Genomic DNA, 14,499 nt, shown 5'->3' on the forward strand with positions numbered 1-14,499 from the left:
GACCGTAGCTGACTACTGCAACCGCGCATTGCTAGCAACGGCTGCCTGCAACAATCGCTGCCCGTGCAAGCATCGCACTCAGCCGCCGAATGCGCCGACATGAAGGGCGATAGCGCAGAAAACACACCCTGCACTCGGCCCCACCTCATTCGCGCATTTACCATGTGCTACGCCGTCACCGCAATCACAAGCCGAATGTGGTAGTACGTCGAGCTCTACGCCCCGATGCACACAATCATCTTCACCTCACAGTATTCGCCACATCGCAGCACGGCATTTGTTCATGTGGTGATCTCTGGCACATTGTTGCAACGTGGCTTGTAGGATAGGAAGTGCAGAACTAGCGATGGCAAACTTCGTCCTCGATTCTTCAGGAGATGGGTCGGTGTCGTCGTGGTCGCCGTTTCTCCGAAGAGGGCTTAGCACGCCGGCCCGCCGGCTTCACCCGTGAGCTGGCTGGCTCAGGACAGCACACAACGCGAAGCCGAGCGTTAGCAGACCGACGCTACACTTGGTTTAAGTAAGGAAATCATCGTACTAGCGAACGCTAAAGTAACCAGCCACGACAACGTAAACGCGGATAGCATCCAAGTTGAGAGCGGAGGAATCTGGTACGTCCATAATAACACCCGGAAAAAGAAACTCGGCACACGGCGCTGCATCGGCTGCATTCGGGCTCGAGGCGTGCGGACTATTTTAAAAGTTATCCGCGCGAGGCGTGCGGACAGTTTTAAAACTTATCCGCCCGAGGCGTGCGGACAGTTTTGAAAGTTATCCGCGCGAGGCGTGCGGACAGTTTTAAAAATTATCCGCGCGAGGCGTGCGGATAGGGACAGCCAACTCTACCGTGGACACGACAGCAGCGCCGCCACCGTGCGCCGCTTTTGCGCGCCAGCAGCGGCTTCACGCCGACCCGACCGAGCATTGAGCAACTGATTCACTGAGCACACTGAAACACCGCCGTAGAAAGAGCTGCACCTCGCCCATGTGTTTTGTTTGCATGGGCGTGCGCCTCGCATGAGGCTGCTCTCGCAGCCTCAGTCGGTTGAAGTGTGTTCTCGATATGGTCGAAGAAGCCCGGCACATCAACGCCAGCTCAGAATTCATTCACCATATCAACGCGAAGAACTGTAAAATAGTTGCGTGTTTCGTAGTCGCCGGTTTTGTCGCCTACCACGGCGTTGTTCACCTCACCTACGGTAAGGATGGCCGAACGTTGTCGTGCTCGTGTGTTCACTTGCAGTTTTTCTTTTCGACAGGAATTGACACTTGCAAGTGGCTGCTGAGTGATGGACGGTTCCAAGGTTATCACGTGTGGCAGCCGTACGGCTGCATGCTGCACACCTACACCAATGCGTAAGCCACCATTCCGCTGCCTTTGCGAGGGGCCCACTGGCGAGCGCGATTAGGCAGTCCGGAAGCGCACGTTTTCATTTACAGACGTTTGAGGCGCATTGTTTGGGCCTGGCAACCGCCGCTTTTCTCGCCAAGGTGCTGCCTGCGACCCCTGCGTGGTGCCTGCGGGTGTCTCGGCCTGGGAGAACAGAATGTGAACCACTTCCGAACGAACACAGTAGCTGTGCCGTGCAGGGGCCCTTCGCGCTCGGAGAGAGAGGAAACTTTATTTGAGCCGCGCTCACTGCGGCGGCTGGGCGAAGGCCAACCACGACTTCGGTAGCTCTGTGTACCAGGACCTCCTGAACTGGAGCTGGAGCTACCCAATGCCTCTCCCAATGGCTCGCTGCTGGAGATTGGAGGGAAGGGGTGCTAAGGGCAAGCCCTCGTGGAGTGTTCCAGAGGGGCACGTTGGCCGCATCGGGGCAGCTGGGAGACTGCAATGAGCAGACGAGCTCTGTTTAGGAAAGAGTCCGTTTGTAATGGGTTCCGTGAGGTGTGAGGGAAGAATGGGCGGGGGGGGGGCGGCAGTGCTCCACGAGGCCGTTGAACATGACTAGGCGAGGGGCACGTGTTGGCTGGGGCACGCACCAGCCCAAAGTGCGAGATCGCGGGCAATGGCACGGGCAAGTTCGTTTCCTGGCAGGCCAGTGCGAGCGGGGGCCCACACCATCTTTCAAGGTGGGTTACTCCGGATGGTACAGTGGGCTTCAGACGGGATGGACCCCCGTGCAGTATGCATCAGGGCCTGCTTGGAATCGGTGATGATCTTGGGCGGGGGCCAGTGCAATGGCCACTGGTAGGGAAGATGGTGAGCATGCTAGTGGAGTTGCACGTGGGCATTGTGAGGGTGGTGTTTGGCCACATCGCAGTGCACTGCACCTGGCCGTTTTGCCAGTTTCCAGTCCAAGTAGACGGGGTGCATGTGTCAGGGGAGGGGTCTTGTGACGATGTTTTCCCCAGTTTCAAGGGGAACAGGTATGGCATAGACTTGCCTGCTACCGTTAGCTCTAGGTATTTCTCTGTGATGGTGAATGCGCTCTAACTAATTTGGGGTGGTGTTGAAGACTCTGAGCGGGAGCAGACGATGCGCTAAAGAGAAGCCACAGGGCTGCGCGGTAGACCTGGCAGACGTGGCCATCGATCTTGTTCAATATGACACTTGTATATATGGCACGGCATGGAGGAGGCGGCTGACGAAAACTTGCTGGGTAAGAGGAAAACCCCCTACTGTTGACCGTGCGCTGCCCTTTCCCTGCTTATTTTACATAATCTTAATCAGCCTGTCTATGCAGGGTAAATGCCTCTCCCATAGATCTACAACTCCTTGATCTCATCTCGCACCCAACTTCTCCTGCCCCGCTTGCCTTCTCTAGGGAGGCACTCTGCTGTGCATGCTGTATTTTCCATGTGGCAGGGCAAATGAAAAAACATGATTGGCCCCTGAGAAGGGACTCGTTTCCTCTACTCCCAGCTGTTGGCTTTCCTAAGTTGAACAATTACTCTTGTTCTCCTGTGATTCAATCTCTTGACACAGCACACCCGCTGCCCCGCTATCGGTATTTCTGATTTGAGACTTACTGGAAGGCATTATTGGGAGTTGCCTGATGAAAAGAAAGATCTCCTCGGGGTCCGGTTATGTGCTTTGAAGGCGAAAACCTAGATGACCACTTGTTTTGGCGCTGCATTGTAAATGCTTCCCTTTCGTTCCTTTGTCTTTTCGTGTGAATTACTTTGATGAGCTTCTTTCCTGCAGTACCATGTACACATCTTTTTCTTCGGTTTCCTTGTCTTCCGGCGCGCATTACATCGGCAAGTGGGCGGGAACATGCCCCAGCTTCCCTCTAATCGGGGCTGCGCGGCTGGTGTTCTGCTCGCGGGCCGTCGTGCTCAGGGGTCGTGGGGCATGCACTTTTCTACACCTTTCACGTTTCCCATTCGTAGTTTTGTTGTGAAGTGGGCACATCTCTGAGCCAGACTGGCCAAAAGAAATGAATGCCGACCTTCCTGAAGGCCTGAGCGATGAGGGCACCGCTCGCAGAGGCAATAAGGAAATGTCATCCTGACTGTCGACTGCTCCACATTCCCAGACTACATAAGTGCAGGCTTGATCCAATGTTACATCTGACCTTGCATCCCAAACCCACAGTGCTGCTTAGCGGTTCAGGCACAGCACCAGCTCTTGTCATGGCCAACTACGTGTGCAAAATGCGCCCCACAGTGTCGTCAACGAGAAGTTCGCCATTCATCAGCACCAGGGATGCCCCGTGCCAAGTTTCGTCTGGAGATCCCTCCCGGAGGCCTTCCCCTAGCGTCACTAAATAGAGGCTTTTAGAGTATCGGCACTCTTTTCTCTCATTGTTATGTGCCGCCAGTATTTTCATTGGTCGGTCGGCACCACCTGATATTTGCTTATGCATGGGCGCAGCCATTTTATTTCTGGGCACCTCTCCTCTCTCTCTCTCTGCTGCGCGGACACTGGAGCGGTCGGTCACACTTTGCCCGTCACAACCAGCGGCAGTTTCGTTGGGAGAGATGGCAACACTGCAAGTTAGAAACAAAATGGCCCCCAGACGCTTCCGGGTGCACAAAGTGGCGGTACTCTTCAGTGTAGCTTATTTAGTGACGCTACCTTCCCCGGGGGAGAGGCACGGGGGCCGTCCTGTGGCGCTCCAGGCAGGGTGTGACGACACTTCAAGGGGGGGGGGGGGGGAAGTGTCCCTGAAATCGACACAAATATTGTATGACTAGTGACTGTGGTTTTTATCAGAAAAAGTGATCGCAAATGTCTGTTTGTGCAGCTGACTGCTGTGCTAGTTCACCCTGCGCAAAAAGTGCTTCCCACACCTTGATTTTATGATTTACAATAACAGTTTCAGTTGATTTTAATTCCTTTCTAAGCTTCGCTGACTCTTCTCCTGCCTTTAATAGGCCCTAGATATTCTACTAGCGTACCAGTCGCACAGGCATATGCAGCTTACAGATTTGGGGAAGCACGTGCACTTGTGGGGAGCTACTTTGACTTCGCAGACTTTACTAAGCTTGATGCAGTCTACAAACTAACAAACCAAAGCCACATTCTTCTGGCCACAAATCTTGTTGGGGCGTAGTTTTCACTGACAAACAAATTGCGATGACCCGCTGGCTGCTGGCGAGGCGCGCAGTCAGGCCAAGCCTGCTTGAGTAAGCGTCGCACGAAACGTCATAGGCGGTCGGCAAGGAGGATGCAGCGAGGAGGACAGCACTTTCGAATTGATTTTTCTACTAAATAAAGTCTCGTAAACATGGCGTAGGGACTCCATACTTCAGTTTACGCGAGGGATCTCACAATGTTTACAAATCACTTCAGTGTCCCTTTAACGTGGGGCTTCGTAAAAAATCTAGATGTGTATGATTGATAAATTTGTGTGCAACTAGCTTTGTGTGCTGTGGGGTACCAATCAAACAGGTTTTGTGTGTCTCCTGGAAACAAGCAAACTTCAGTTTGTTACTTGGCGTTCAGAAAGGGCAGGGATGGGTGCACGTGCTCTTCGGGTCGCCTGGCGGTGGTTGCACAAAGTTTGTTAGCATGCCACCTCGTCAGCCTAAACACTGTCCTTGAAGCTGTTGCAATTTTTACGATAATTTTTAATAGGTTAATAATAGTATGCTCCAGCTATATATTCCACCTGGTTATTGGCTATCGAGCTCTGATTGCAAGGATCTCGTAGATCAATTGCCTGAACCTTTTGTTTTAGTAGACGACCTGAGGGCACATAATTCACTCCGGGGCTCCTCCTACACCAGTGCCTGGGTGTGCCTTATTTAAAGGTTCTTCACATCACTGGGAGCGTGTCTGTTTGAAACACTATTTGCATACCATGGTGTGGGACACAGCGACTGGCTCTACAGTTCTCACTATCTTTTGAGAGGGATATTAGAAGGTGGTCTCGTAGCCCAACCCAGCGTCCGGGCTAATTGTGGTACTAGCGCCATATTCCCCCCTGGTGAGCCTGGGGAAACATTACTGCGTTGTTATTGCCCTAGCAACGCCGTTGCCATGTTGGCCTTGAAGGCGTTATAATTGTCATGGCAACAATGCGAGGGGGTGCAGCTTGCATGGGGGAGAGGTGATGCTCTCTCCTCTCATACGAGGTGGATTCTGCCACCCCCCTTCCCCGCTCCCCGATTGCCACCCGGCAACCGCCGCTTCGCTGCCTCCGCCGGGCCAGCTTTGCTGCGACCGGCGCGCGGCCAGCGCAACTACGCTGCCCGGCGTACGCCACTTGGGTGGCTTGGGCAGTGACGATGCCAGCTCGAATGTCACCTGGGCACTTTATTCGCGTTACGTGCGCGAACGCAACGTGCGGCGAGAAACACTGATGCCCAATACAGCACAGACCAGGTTGTCTGTCATCAAGCATAGCACTCGCACGACACGAGGGCTATCCTTAAGCTCAGCTTCGCGTACGGCATACGAACGAGATTCTCACCTTTTGCTAACAGCACTCAGAGAGACCTCGCATTACGATTCATCCTGGTGTTCGTGGCGTCCCTTTTGCAGCAACGCAATGTCCGAGGGAGCACACACGAGAAATCGCCCACCATATGAGACGCGCGTCGGCCTCGCCGCTTCACCGTGCGGAAGCAGCGGCTGCGGTGACTGCTTTCGCGCATGCGCCCCCAGCCGCACCGGAGAGAAGCTGAAAGAAAAAAAATGAGAGGAGTGTTTCCCCAGCGACACTAGCTCTAGGTGAGCTATAATGGAACCGAAACTAGAAAAAGTAACATCGGCCTGGGGATAGACACAAAGCTGTACGGTAGTGGCCATTTCCTTACCACATTAGCATATATGGCGAAAGGTCCAACCAAAATACTCTTGCAGAAGTATCTAAACTTCCCTACGCGTTCACGACAAATCAGTGCATGGGGGAGGCAGTCCAACTCTTCATGACCCACATCCTCGACACTGCAAAGGCCTCCGGAGCCGCGAAAGGCGGAACGAGGGCTGTACGGGGCCCGGAACAAGGCTGGGGGTCGCCTCCGCCGATAGCCCACACAGGCAACCTCGTATCCTTGAGGAGGCCAAGAGGGAGGCAAAAAGAGGGACTTGGCGCGCCTCTCTGATGCCGGTAAATTTGTACACGGACACTCGCAAGGTATTGGGGCACGAACATGGGAGCTGAAAAGGACAACAGACACATGGCCTGCTGCTGGTCAGCACAGCAGGGGACACACTTGAAGACCAGGCTAACGCGCTGGCGCAACATTTTGATTACTTAGCCAGTTTTTCACACTACGTGCACACATTCGTGCAATACAAAAGGTCTACCGGAAAGAATCGTTATGCGACAGCAAGTCAACCACATCTGGTAACTCTGAATGTTCATTTCATGAGCTGAGGGATGCCTTCAGCCCCTGTACAGTGCAGACAACATTGCATGCACTGCTATACAACGTTTGCACGCGGACACTCTTGAGACACTCCGTCATTTGTACACTAAAATACGGTTTTCCTTCCAAGGCCTCGGAACCCGTCTGTGCTAACTTCTCGAGAGGATGATCAATCAGCGACTTGCGTAACATTTAGAGTACAATGGTCTTCTTGGGAGCTGCCAGGTGGGCTTCAGGATCCGCAAGTTATCAACGTGCGGCTTTTGAAACGTACGTAAAGGACGCCACAAACAGGGTGGCCTGGCAATACCTCGAAAAGGCCCCTGACCTGGCTCGGCGCTACAGCATCCTTAGCGGCCTGAAGTCTTTCGGGCAACATGCCAAACACGCTGGGCAGTTGCCTGCCTGAAAGAACCTTTCGTATGGGTTCATGCGCAGGAGGGGGGGCGAGCCTCAAGGCAGGGTGTTGGGCTGCGCATTGTATATAGTTGGTATGGACTTGGTTGATCCTCCATCAGTCTCTTTCTTCATGTACGTGGGCGACGTCCAAGGGTCTTCTAAATTGTGTAGCCTGTCAATTTGTGAATGTCAAGCCCAGCTGCCCAAACTTGCTGGCTGGGCAGACAAAAACTTCTCCAGGAGGCACGAGATCTGGCCAGAGCCTGACACTGCTCTTAAGGGCGCATCATGCCTGCAAGAAAGGAGCACAATTTTTTGGGTGTGGTGTTGGACAGAAAAGCGGAAAACTTGTATTCATTCCACACATTAAGCAACGCAAGTGTTTAAATACCGTGAACATTCTGAAGGTCACGTCACACCGGTCCTGCGGTGGAGATCACTCCTCCTGCGTGTCTTTGCGATCAGTGCAAACATTGCACACAGCTCCGCTGCATTCATTGGTCGTGGGAGGGGCAGGAGCGGCAGAAGGCTTGTCACCTTCCCGAGACGTCCAGCAGAGGGACCACCTGTCGGCTACGCGAATCCCGACACCAGTGATGTTGGTCTGTACAAGTCGGTACTGGCGTTGTTGCCTTTTCCTTTACAGAACAACAATATCTTGAGCGCTGCAAAGGCTATACACACCGCCAGTGTGAGTGTGTCAATCTATGTTGACAAGAACTGACCTAAGTTCATGTGTGTATGCTGAGCTTTAAAAAGCCTAATTCCAGCAAAGTGGCGTGAAACAGAATGTGCTGGATTCGATTTTGAATTGATGTGAATGGCTTTGGCTGGTTTATTGACTTGCATGCTCGGCACTTTGTTAAATACTGCATCGTGCATTGGGTTTCGCACCATGTTGAGTGGTGCCAGGTCGCCATATACAGTCGACGGCCGATAATTCGGACTTCGCAGGGAAGGTAACTAAGTCCAAACTATGGAATGTCCGGTAAAACCGATGAACGAAAAAATTGTATTTACGCCTTTGGGTCCTGGGGATGAAAGAAGTTGTCGATGCATTTCTGTGTGCTGATGGAAGAACCGCATAGGCCTAAGTTAGATCTGCATGTGATGGCTCCAGAGCACATGGCGCACGGTCATCTTAGTCTGAGTCGCGGTTTAGTGGTTGCAAAACCTGCTCTATTATGTCCTCGTCCAATTTGGCGCACGACGACACCGCACTGTCAATGTCTGTGAAGTCTTCAAACGGGACTGTTTCCAAGCATTGCAGTTGAGATCGGTGTTTGCAGTTGTAAACCTCTGAGGTCTCGCAAAACCAGGCCTCGTAAATCACCAAATACCTTTTTTTTTTCTTCTGAGGCTGAACCTCGTATCGTCAAGGTGCCAGAGAATAATGGCAGCCGAGGGAGGAATGGGGTCTGGATTATCGAATGTAGAGCTGGTGGCTGTCCGAAATATCGGTCATCTTTATACATTACCTCTATGGGGCTATCGGCGGCGCCACGGAGCAGTCTGATTTTTATCGATCGAGCCTGTCCGATTTATCGATCGTCGACTGTACAATGTCCCAAGTGATTGCAGCACGCACCGAGGTGCTAGCCGTTTGCGTTTGCAGCTGGAAAATGGTAATGCAACAGCTAAAATGCCTTTCTGAAACTCTCTAATGGCCTTAGCGGAACGATGGTTGTAGCCCTGGGGCCCGTGGCCGTCTGTAGCAGAGCGCTGAAGGGCCAAAGCCGGGTGCATTGTCCAGAGTGTGTGCCTGTCCGTTGCAGGGAGTCCCGCATGTGCCTGCGGTACATTGCCTACTGGGGCGGCCAGAACCACATTGTGTTCATGGGCGACTCGCGCATCCGCCAGCTGTACTGGGCCCTTGTGCACCAGGTGCAGCAGCCCGGAGGGGCCGCCGCAGAGGGGCAGCAGGCCCACCGGGACCTGCGCTTCGAGGAGAAGGACCTGCGCCTCACGGTGGTCAGTGCCTCTGCCTCCTTCGGCCTGGTGGGTGGGGTGCAGGGACGGGGGGCCGTTTGAGGACGCACTGGAGACGACGAGCAGGTTGATTTCAAACAAGAGCCATTTTAGCGTTGATAATCGGTGCTGAAATGGTTATGCGAAGATTGCTTATCTGCACAACATTCCCATGGAAACAACTTACCGCGTGCAGGGGGCTATCTTTTGAGGTGCCTCAAGCTGCAGCCCCTGGCCTCAAGCAAGGGTAGTTGTGGTTGTCGTGTGGGTACAAACGGAAGGCGCTAACTAAAGGGTGCCTGCTTTTTTTACTGTGTGTGATAAAGTTAGAGAGAAGAGCAAGGAGCGTGCTGCATCCGATGGCTGATTCCGTATTTTAAATGCAGAGCATTTCTTTAACTCACGATGTCACCCGTTCTTGGCGTCCGTAGTTGTCCGCATCGCTCGCTTCGACATGCCCGGCTCAGACGTTTCGCTATCAGCGCGATCAACATTCTATAGCGTGCCCAGGCACGTTTCAAGGACACTCTCTCCCCTCTCTCGGACTCAACGTGCGCCGAGGCTGCCAATTTTACTGCTGACGAGCGCTCTCTCGTCAGCAGTTGCCACAAGTGCAACAACATTAACGTAACGCAAACTACTTAACGTCGTGCGCCCCTGGAAATGCTCTGCATTTGATCGTGCCCCTCGCGAGGGGGATGTTTCACTGCGTCGCCATGCGAACAGTTTGCCACGCTTTAGTTTCAGTTCCGTATCTCCCCGCCGCGGCCGTGGAGAGAAGGCGGCCGGCCGCGACTCTCGCCACCGCGGCGCTGCGGTTGCGAGTTGCGCTAGGAAAGCGAGCGTCGTCTGCTAGCGGGGAGCGGAACACGTTCCGCTCGGCATCTCCGGTCTTCGCCACTTCTGGCTGCGCACTGCAAAAGTTTCACCCACCGCTCATTGCCCTCCTCGTTTCGGGGAACGACCACCTGAAATCGACGCCTATCTCGCGGCGAGGCAAGAGCAGTCTGTGAGACAGCGACCACGCTTGCCCTCTCCTGCTCGCTTGAACACTTCGTTCAATCGTCGAAGCTCTCAGGATGCGTCAAGGGGGAGGTCTCTAAGTCCCCACCGGGGAAACTAGAACCGGCAACCTCTGGAGGCAAAGTTGCTGCCGATGGAAGCTGCGAAGTCCCTCCCATGTCGCCGGCGGTCGTTCGGCGTACGACGGAAGAATGCGCCGATGAAGTGGTGAGCGCCGATCTTTCTTTTTTTTTTCTCTTTCTCACGCCCGTAAAACGATGCCCCAGCTGCGCCAGTCGATCAGTGAGCCCGCCAGAAAACTGCACTGTAAGCGGTACTGTGCTCCTGGCTACCGCGTATTCAGCAGCATGACTTCAGTTCTGTGGGAGGGAGGCCGACCAGTGGCCAGGCAGACGCGCGTTATGTCGGGTCCCACCCTATGGATGAATGAATGAATTTATTGTTAAGATGGAAAGGAAGGACCGCCAGCAGGCATAGTTTGTCTCGCGTGAGGATGGACACCGGACCGCCTGCTGGTGTGGGGGATGGGGAACACAGGCGGACAGGAGAGGGAGGAGAGGATAAATATGTACATATATACAACAAGACTAATAAGTGCATGTATGTACAGGTACCGTCAGAAGTTATTCAACACAGTCTTGTAGGTTTACAGTAATTGCTTCGTATGGAAACTCCCTGGCTGCATTGGTGTGTGTTTAGAGGAGTCCTCCCTAATAGAAAAAAGCTTCCTGTAAAGTGATAATGGCTGTCATAAAGCCAGTAAGACAAATATTTCACCAATCCTTGTTCCAATTAGTTGGGCACCTGTACAATATACACAAGACTGATGACAGTAAAAGCTTGTTAATTCGAACTCCAAGGGGACCATAAAATTGTTCAAATTAAGCAGAGTTCGAATTAGCGGGCGGCCAGCACTAGAATGAAGGGACATTGCGCCACACGGCGTGGGCAGAAAACAAAGAAGCCACCTCTGGATTTGTTATCGCAAATTAGGCACTTTTTTTGCTTCGCCGAGTATTTTTCCCAACACGCCATTACTGGCACAGTCAATGAGGCATCACTGACTGAGTGCCGAGGCAACGAATGAGATGACGAAAGAAACTGGCTATTCGCCGCAGCACAAACAAAAGCAGGACTACGACGGCTAACGCACGCCACGCAGGCTATGGCTGAGCTTGATGGGCACGCCACATGATCGCAAGTCCAGATCAGCCAGTAAATTTAGTTTGGTTTGGATTTGCAACACATTGTAATCACTCTGGACTGACTTCTGCGAGGAGCAATGGCAACCAGGGGATCCCACTTCGAAATAATCGTTTTGGATATCAAAGCATTCGAATTATCGGGAGTTCGCCCCCCATTGAAATGTACAGGGCTGTGCCAGGACCAGGGTCTCAGTTCGAATTAACCGAGTTCGAATTAACGAGCTCTTACTGTATATACAAGACTAAAGACTGAGAACACTAAGAAGAAGAAAATGCACACACACACAAAGAAAAACCACGGCCACAGTTTGGTTTAAGGGGGCACACTGGTCTTTTTTTTTTTTGCTTTACAACCGATTTTTATGAAACTTTATGGGCTTGTTCAGTTTTTTAGCTGAGGTCAGATATCTAATTTATTTTTATGTGAGGTAATTAGTTTCCAAGTTAATTAAAAATCTTCCTTGATTGTTCTTGAGAACAATAGGAGAAAACTATTAAAAAAATTACGAGCAAGGCATGAATAGATACCAGAAGTTCTGGACAATGAAATGTGGGTAGCAGTTTCTTTGTTTTGCAATCGCAAACAAGTTTACATTTATTCTAACTTCTAGGCTTGAAGTACACCTGCTAACCAATTAAAAATAATGCTAATTGAAAAACAAAATGCAAAACTTGCTTCCCTTATTGCATGGTTTAAACACTCAGCTTCACAGTGCAAAAGAAATGATCTTCCTAGCTGCACTGCATGCTGGGATGTGCCTCTCGAGAATTTCCCATCACTGCGATGCCCCTCGTGGCGAAGAAGTGGAGAATTGTAGGAAAAATGTGATTTTTTTTTTTGTTGTTGTTGAAATGAGGCCTCTATGGCTTTTATAAGTACCTGATACTGTCACAGCCAAGTACAAAATTTTCAGAGGAAAAACTGCGCACATCAAGAAAGAAGTGCTACCTTAAAAAATGCTTTTTTTGTGCAATTTTCCGGTCCCTTAACTGGGGAGAAAGCGGAGCAGCGGGAGGAGTCCCGAGGCATCCAGGCACTCCGCCCCGCACTGGCCGGCAGCCATGGGATTTCTTTGAGTGGCCCCGGGGGGCGGCCAACAGGGCAGCCCTCCCTGCCGCAAATGTCTGGTGAGGTACGAGCGAGCCAGTTTCAAGCAGAAAAAGAACAAGATGGTTTATTCCGTGGCAGTGTTTAAAGATGTGAAGGGACAGGGTAAACAGACGAGATGTTCACAGAGCATGCCCGATGATAAGTTCAGACATCGCACATGTCGGGATCGGTCAAGATTAGGCTGCCGATCCTTTATTTGCGGGAATAACGCAACACTCAGTTCGACAATGCACGGCATGAACAAAGTTGTTGCCGTAGGTTAGCTGCTCTTCTGTTGCGGGTCGACCTCCCCAACCCTTGGATGGAGGTAGTCGTACCACGGCTAGGTCAGCTGGTATACCCGCCAGGTAACCGATAATTGCGCCACTAGCACCAATTTGTCCCCTGGTGCTTGGTAGGCCAAACGGTCAAACAAAAAAAACAACAAAAAAAAATCCCTGATGCTTCTATGGCAACGCTTTCGTTGATGCGTGAGGAGGAAACGCCGTGCCGCTTGTCGCTTGCTATGGGCTGAACGAGCGCGACTGTCTTTGTGTGCCGCAAGCTTGAACAAACACCGCTTGAATTTTGCTTTTCAGGTTGTGTTGCTGCTGTACGTTTTGTTTCCGACAGCCTTCGTTTGCTGATTTGCTCGGACTCTCAGCACGTGCACAAAACATTTGTTTGGATATCCTTCTTAGCTGAATACGCGCGAGCCAGCATGCCCTGAAGCGTGCCAATTTTGTTTGGGGCAGAAAAAGTAGTAGGCGGGAAATGTGGTTTATTCACTGATTTTATTAGCAACGTATCGCAAGCGAAGTTCAATGCATGCCACAAAAGCACAGAGCTGTGTATCTCGTATAGTAAGTAGAAATGTCTGCATTCTGTGTCGGTTACACAAACATAAGAGACATCTTCGTACAATTTATCGTATACAGAAAATTGCTGCAGAGGTCACCACGTTCATTTGCTGTACACGATACAATTCTACAGAAACGATGTTTCGTAAAAACACGCGTTTGTGAATAATAAAATGAGTACGAAGTGAGATGACCAGCTCATTCCGCCACCATTAACAACCGTTCCATATTCTTATTCTCGTAAACTTGCTAGCCCAAAAACCTTTTATAGCTAGCGAATTTTCGGCGTAATTTTGCCATACGTCACACCTAGTAAATTGAAGAAATGCCACCATAAATATCAATAAACAACACGTAAAAGCCAAACAAATGTTGACAGTGCAAACAAGGTACAAAAAATATTTCCTAGCACAGGTTGAAAAGCGAAGAGCAGCTCGGTCGTCGCGCAGGTAACTCGAACTTCTTGTAACACGGAATGCAAGCGGTCAGCTGCCACGTAAATAATTTTGGGGGCTTTTTTCGTGTTAATAAGCATTCAAACGTGGTAAGGTCACTATAAGAAACTGATCGTCAGAACGCCCTAAAGCCTAACCAGTTCGTCGAAGAAGCATTTAAGCACACTAGGCGAACATAATTTCCAAGCTTTTCTCTGGTGGAAAGAAAATGAAGAGCAACCGTTCACCAAACCGATACCAAAGCGAAATTTCCGTCTGCGTGTCCACTGGCATCAATCGGTTCATGAGAAACTGTCGACAAGCAGCTTCAGAAGCTTACGACATTACTGACAAAGGCGTTGTACCACACAAAAAGAAATTCACTGTAAAGCAACAGCAGAAGATTTTTCCGTTCACCCTGCAGCTTTTTTGATACGGATAGTGCTTGCTTCTTCACGACTTTGACTGAATAAAAAGTGTGCTGACCTGCCGTCCGCTGGGAAGCGGAAAAATTTCGCTGTGCTATTCCTTCCCGAGTTGTCGCACCCCACAGCGTCGAAGCACGTGTTGTGTCCTTTTCCCAGTTTGTCTGACATTTTGAGCCCTTTCGCACTCGCAGACACCAAAAGTTTCACCTTCAAGACATACTACAAAACTTCCACACGTGCACACAGTGAAAGCGGCAGGAGCAGACGGACAGGATGGCAGCAGAAGCGATGAGAGCGAAAGCGCCGCCCGTCGGCGCAACGAAT

At 51.3% G+C, this 14,499-nt stretch overlaps 1 protein-coding gene across 4 annotated transcripts in view; it reads left to right on the top strand.

Annotated features, from left to right (window-relative positions):
• The first annotated feature begins 886 nt into the window (after positions 1-886).
• The window catches only part of LOC144156303 (N-acetylneuraminate (7)9-O-acetyltransferase), an 88,280-nt gene continuing 74,667 nt past the window's right edge, over positions 887-14,499 (top strand). For 2 of the 4 annotated variants that reach the window (XM_077688270.1, XM_077688272.1), the window contains exons 1-3: positions 890-1,199; positions 1,260-1,356; positions 8,943-9,138. In XM_077688270.1, the coding sequence (XP_077544396.1) occupies positions 1,064-1,199; positions 1,260-1,356; positions 8,943-9,138 (429 nt within the window). In that variant the 5' untranslated portion in view covers positions 890-1,063. Of the gene's footprint in view, positions 1,200-1,258; positions 1,357-8,942; positions 9,139-14,499 lie in introns of those variants that run through there. The other 2 variants (XM_077688271.1, XM_077688273.1) reach the window with 2 other exon arrangements.

The sequence above is a fragment of the Haemaphysalis longicornis genome, unplaced genomic scaffold (assembly GCF_048455015.1).
Source record: "Haemaphysalis longicornis isolate Haplotype H1 unplaced genomic scaffold, Haemaphysalis longicornis Haplotype H1 scaffold_1, whole genome shotgun sequence".
Taxonomy (NCBI): Eukaryota; Metazoa; Arthropoda; class Arachnida; order Ixodida; family Ixodidae; genus Haemaphysalis; species Haemaphysalis longicornis.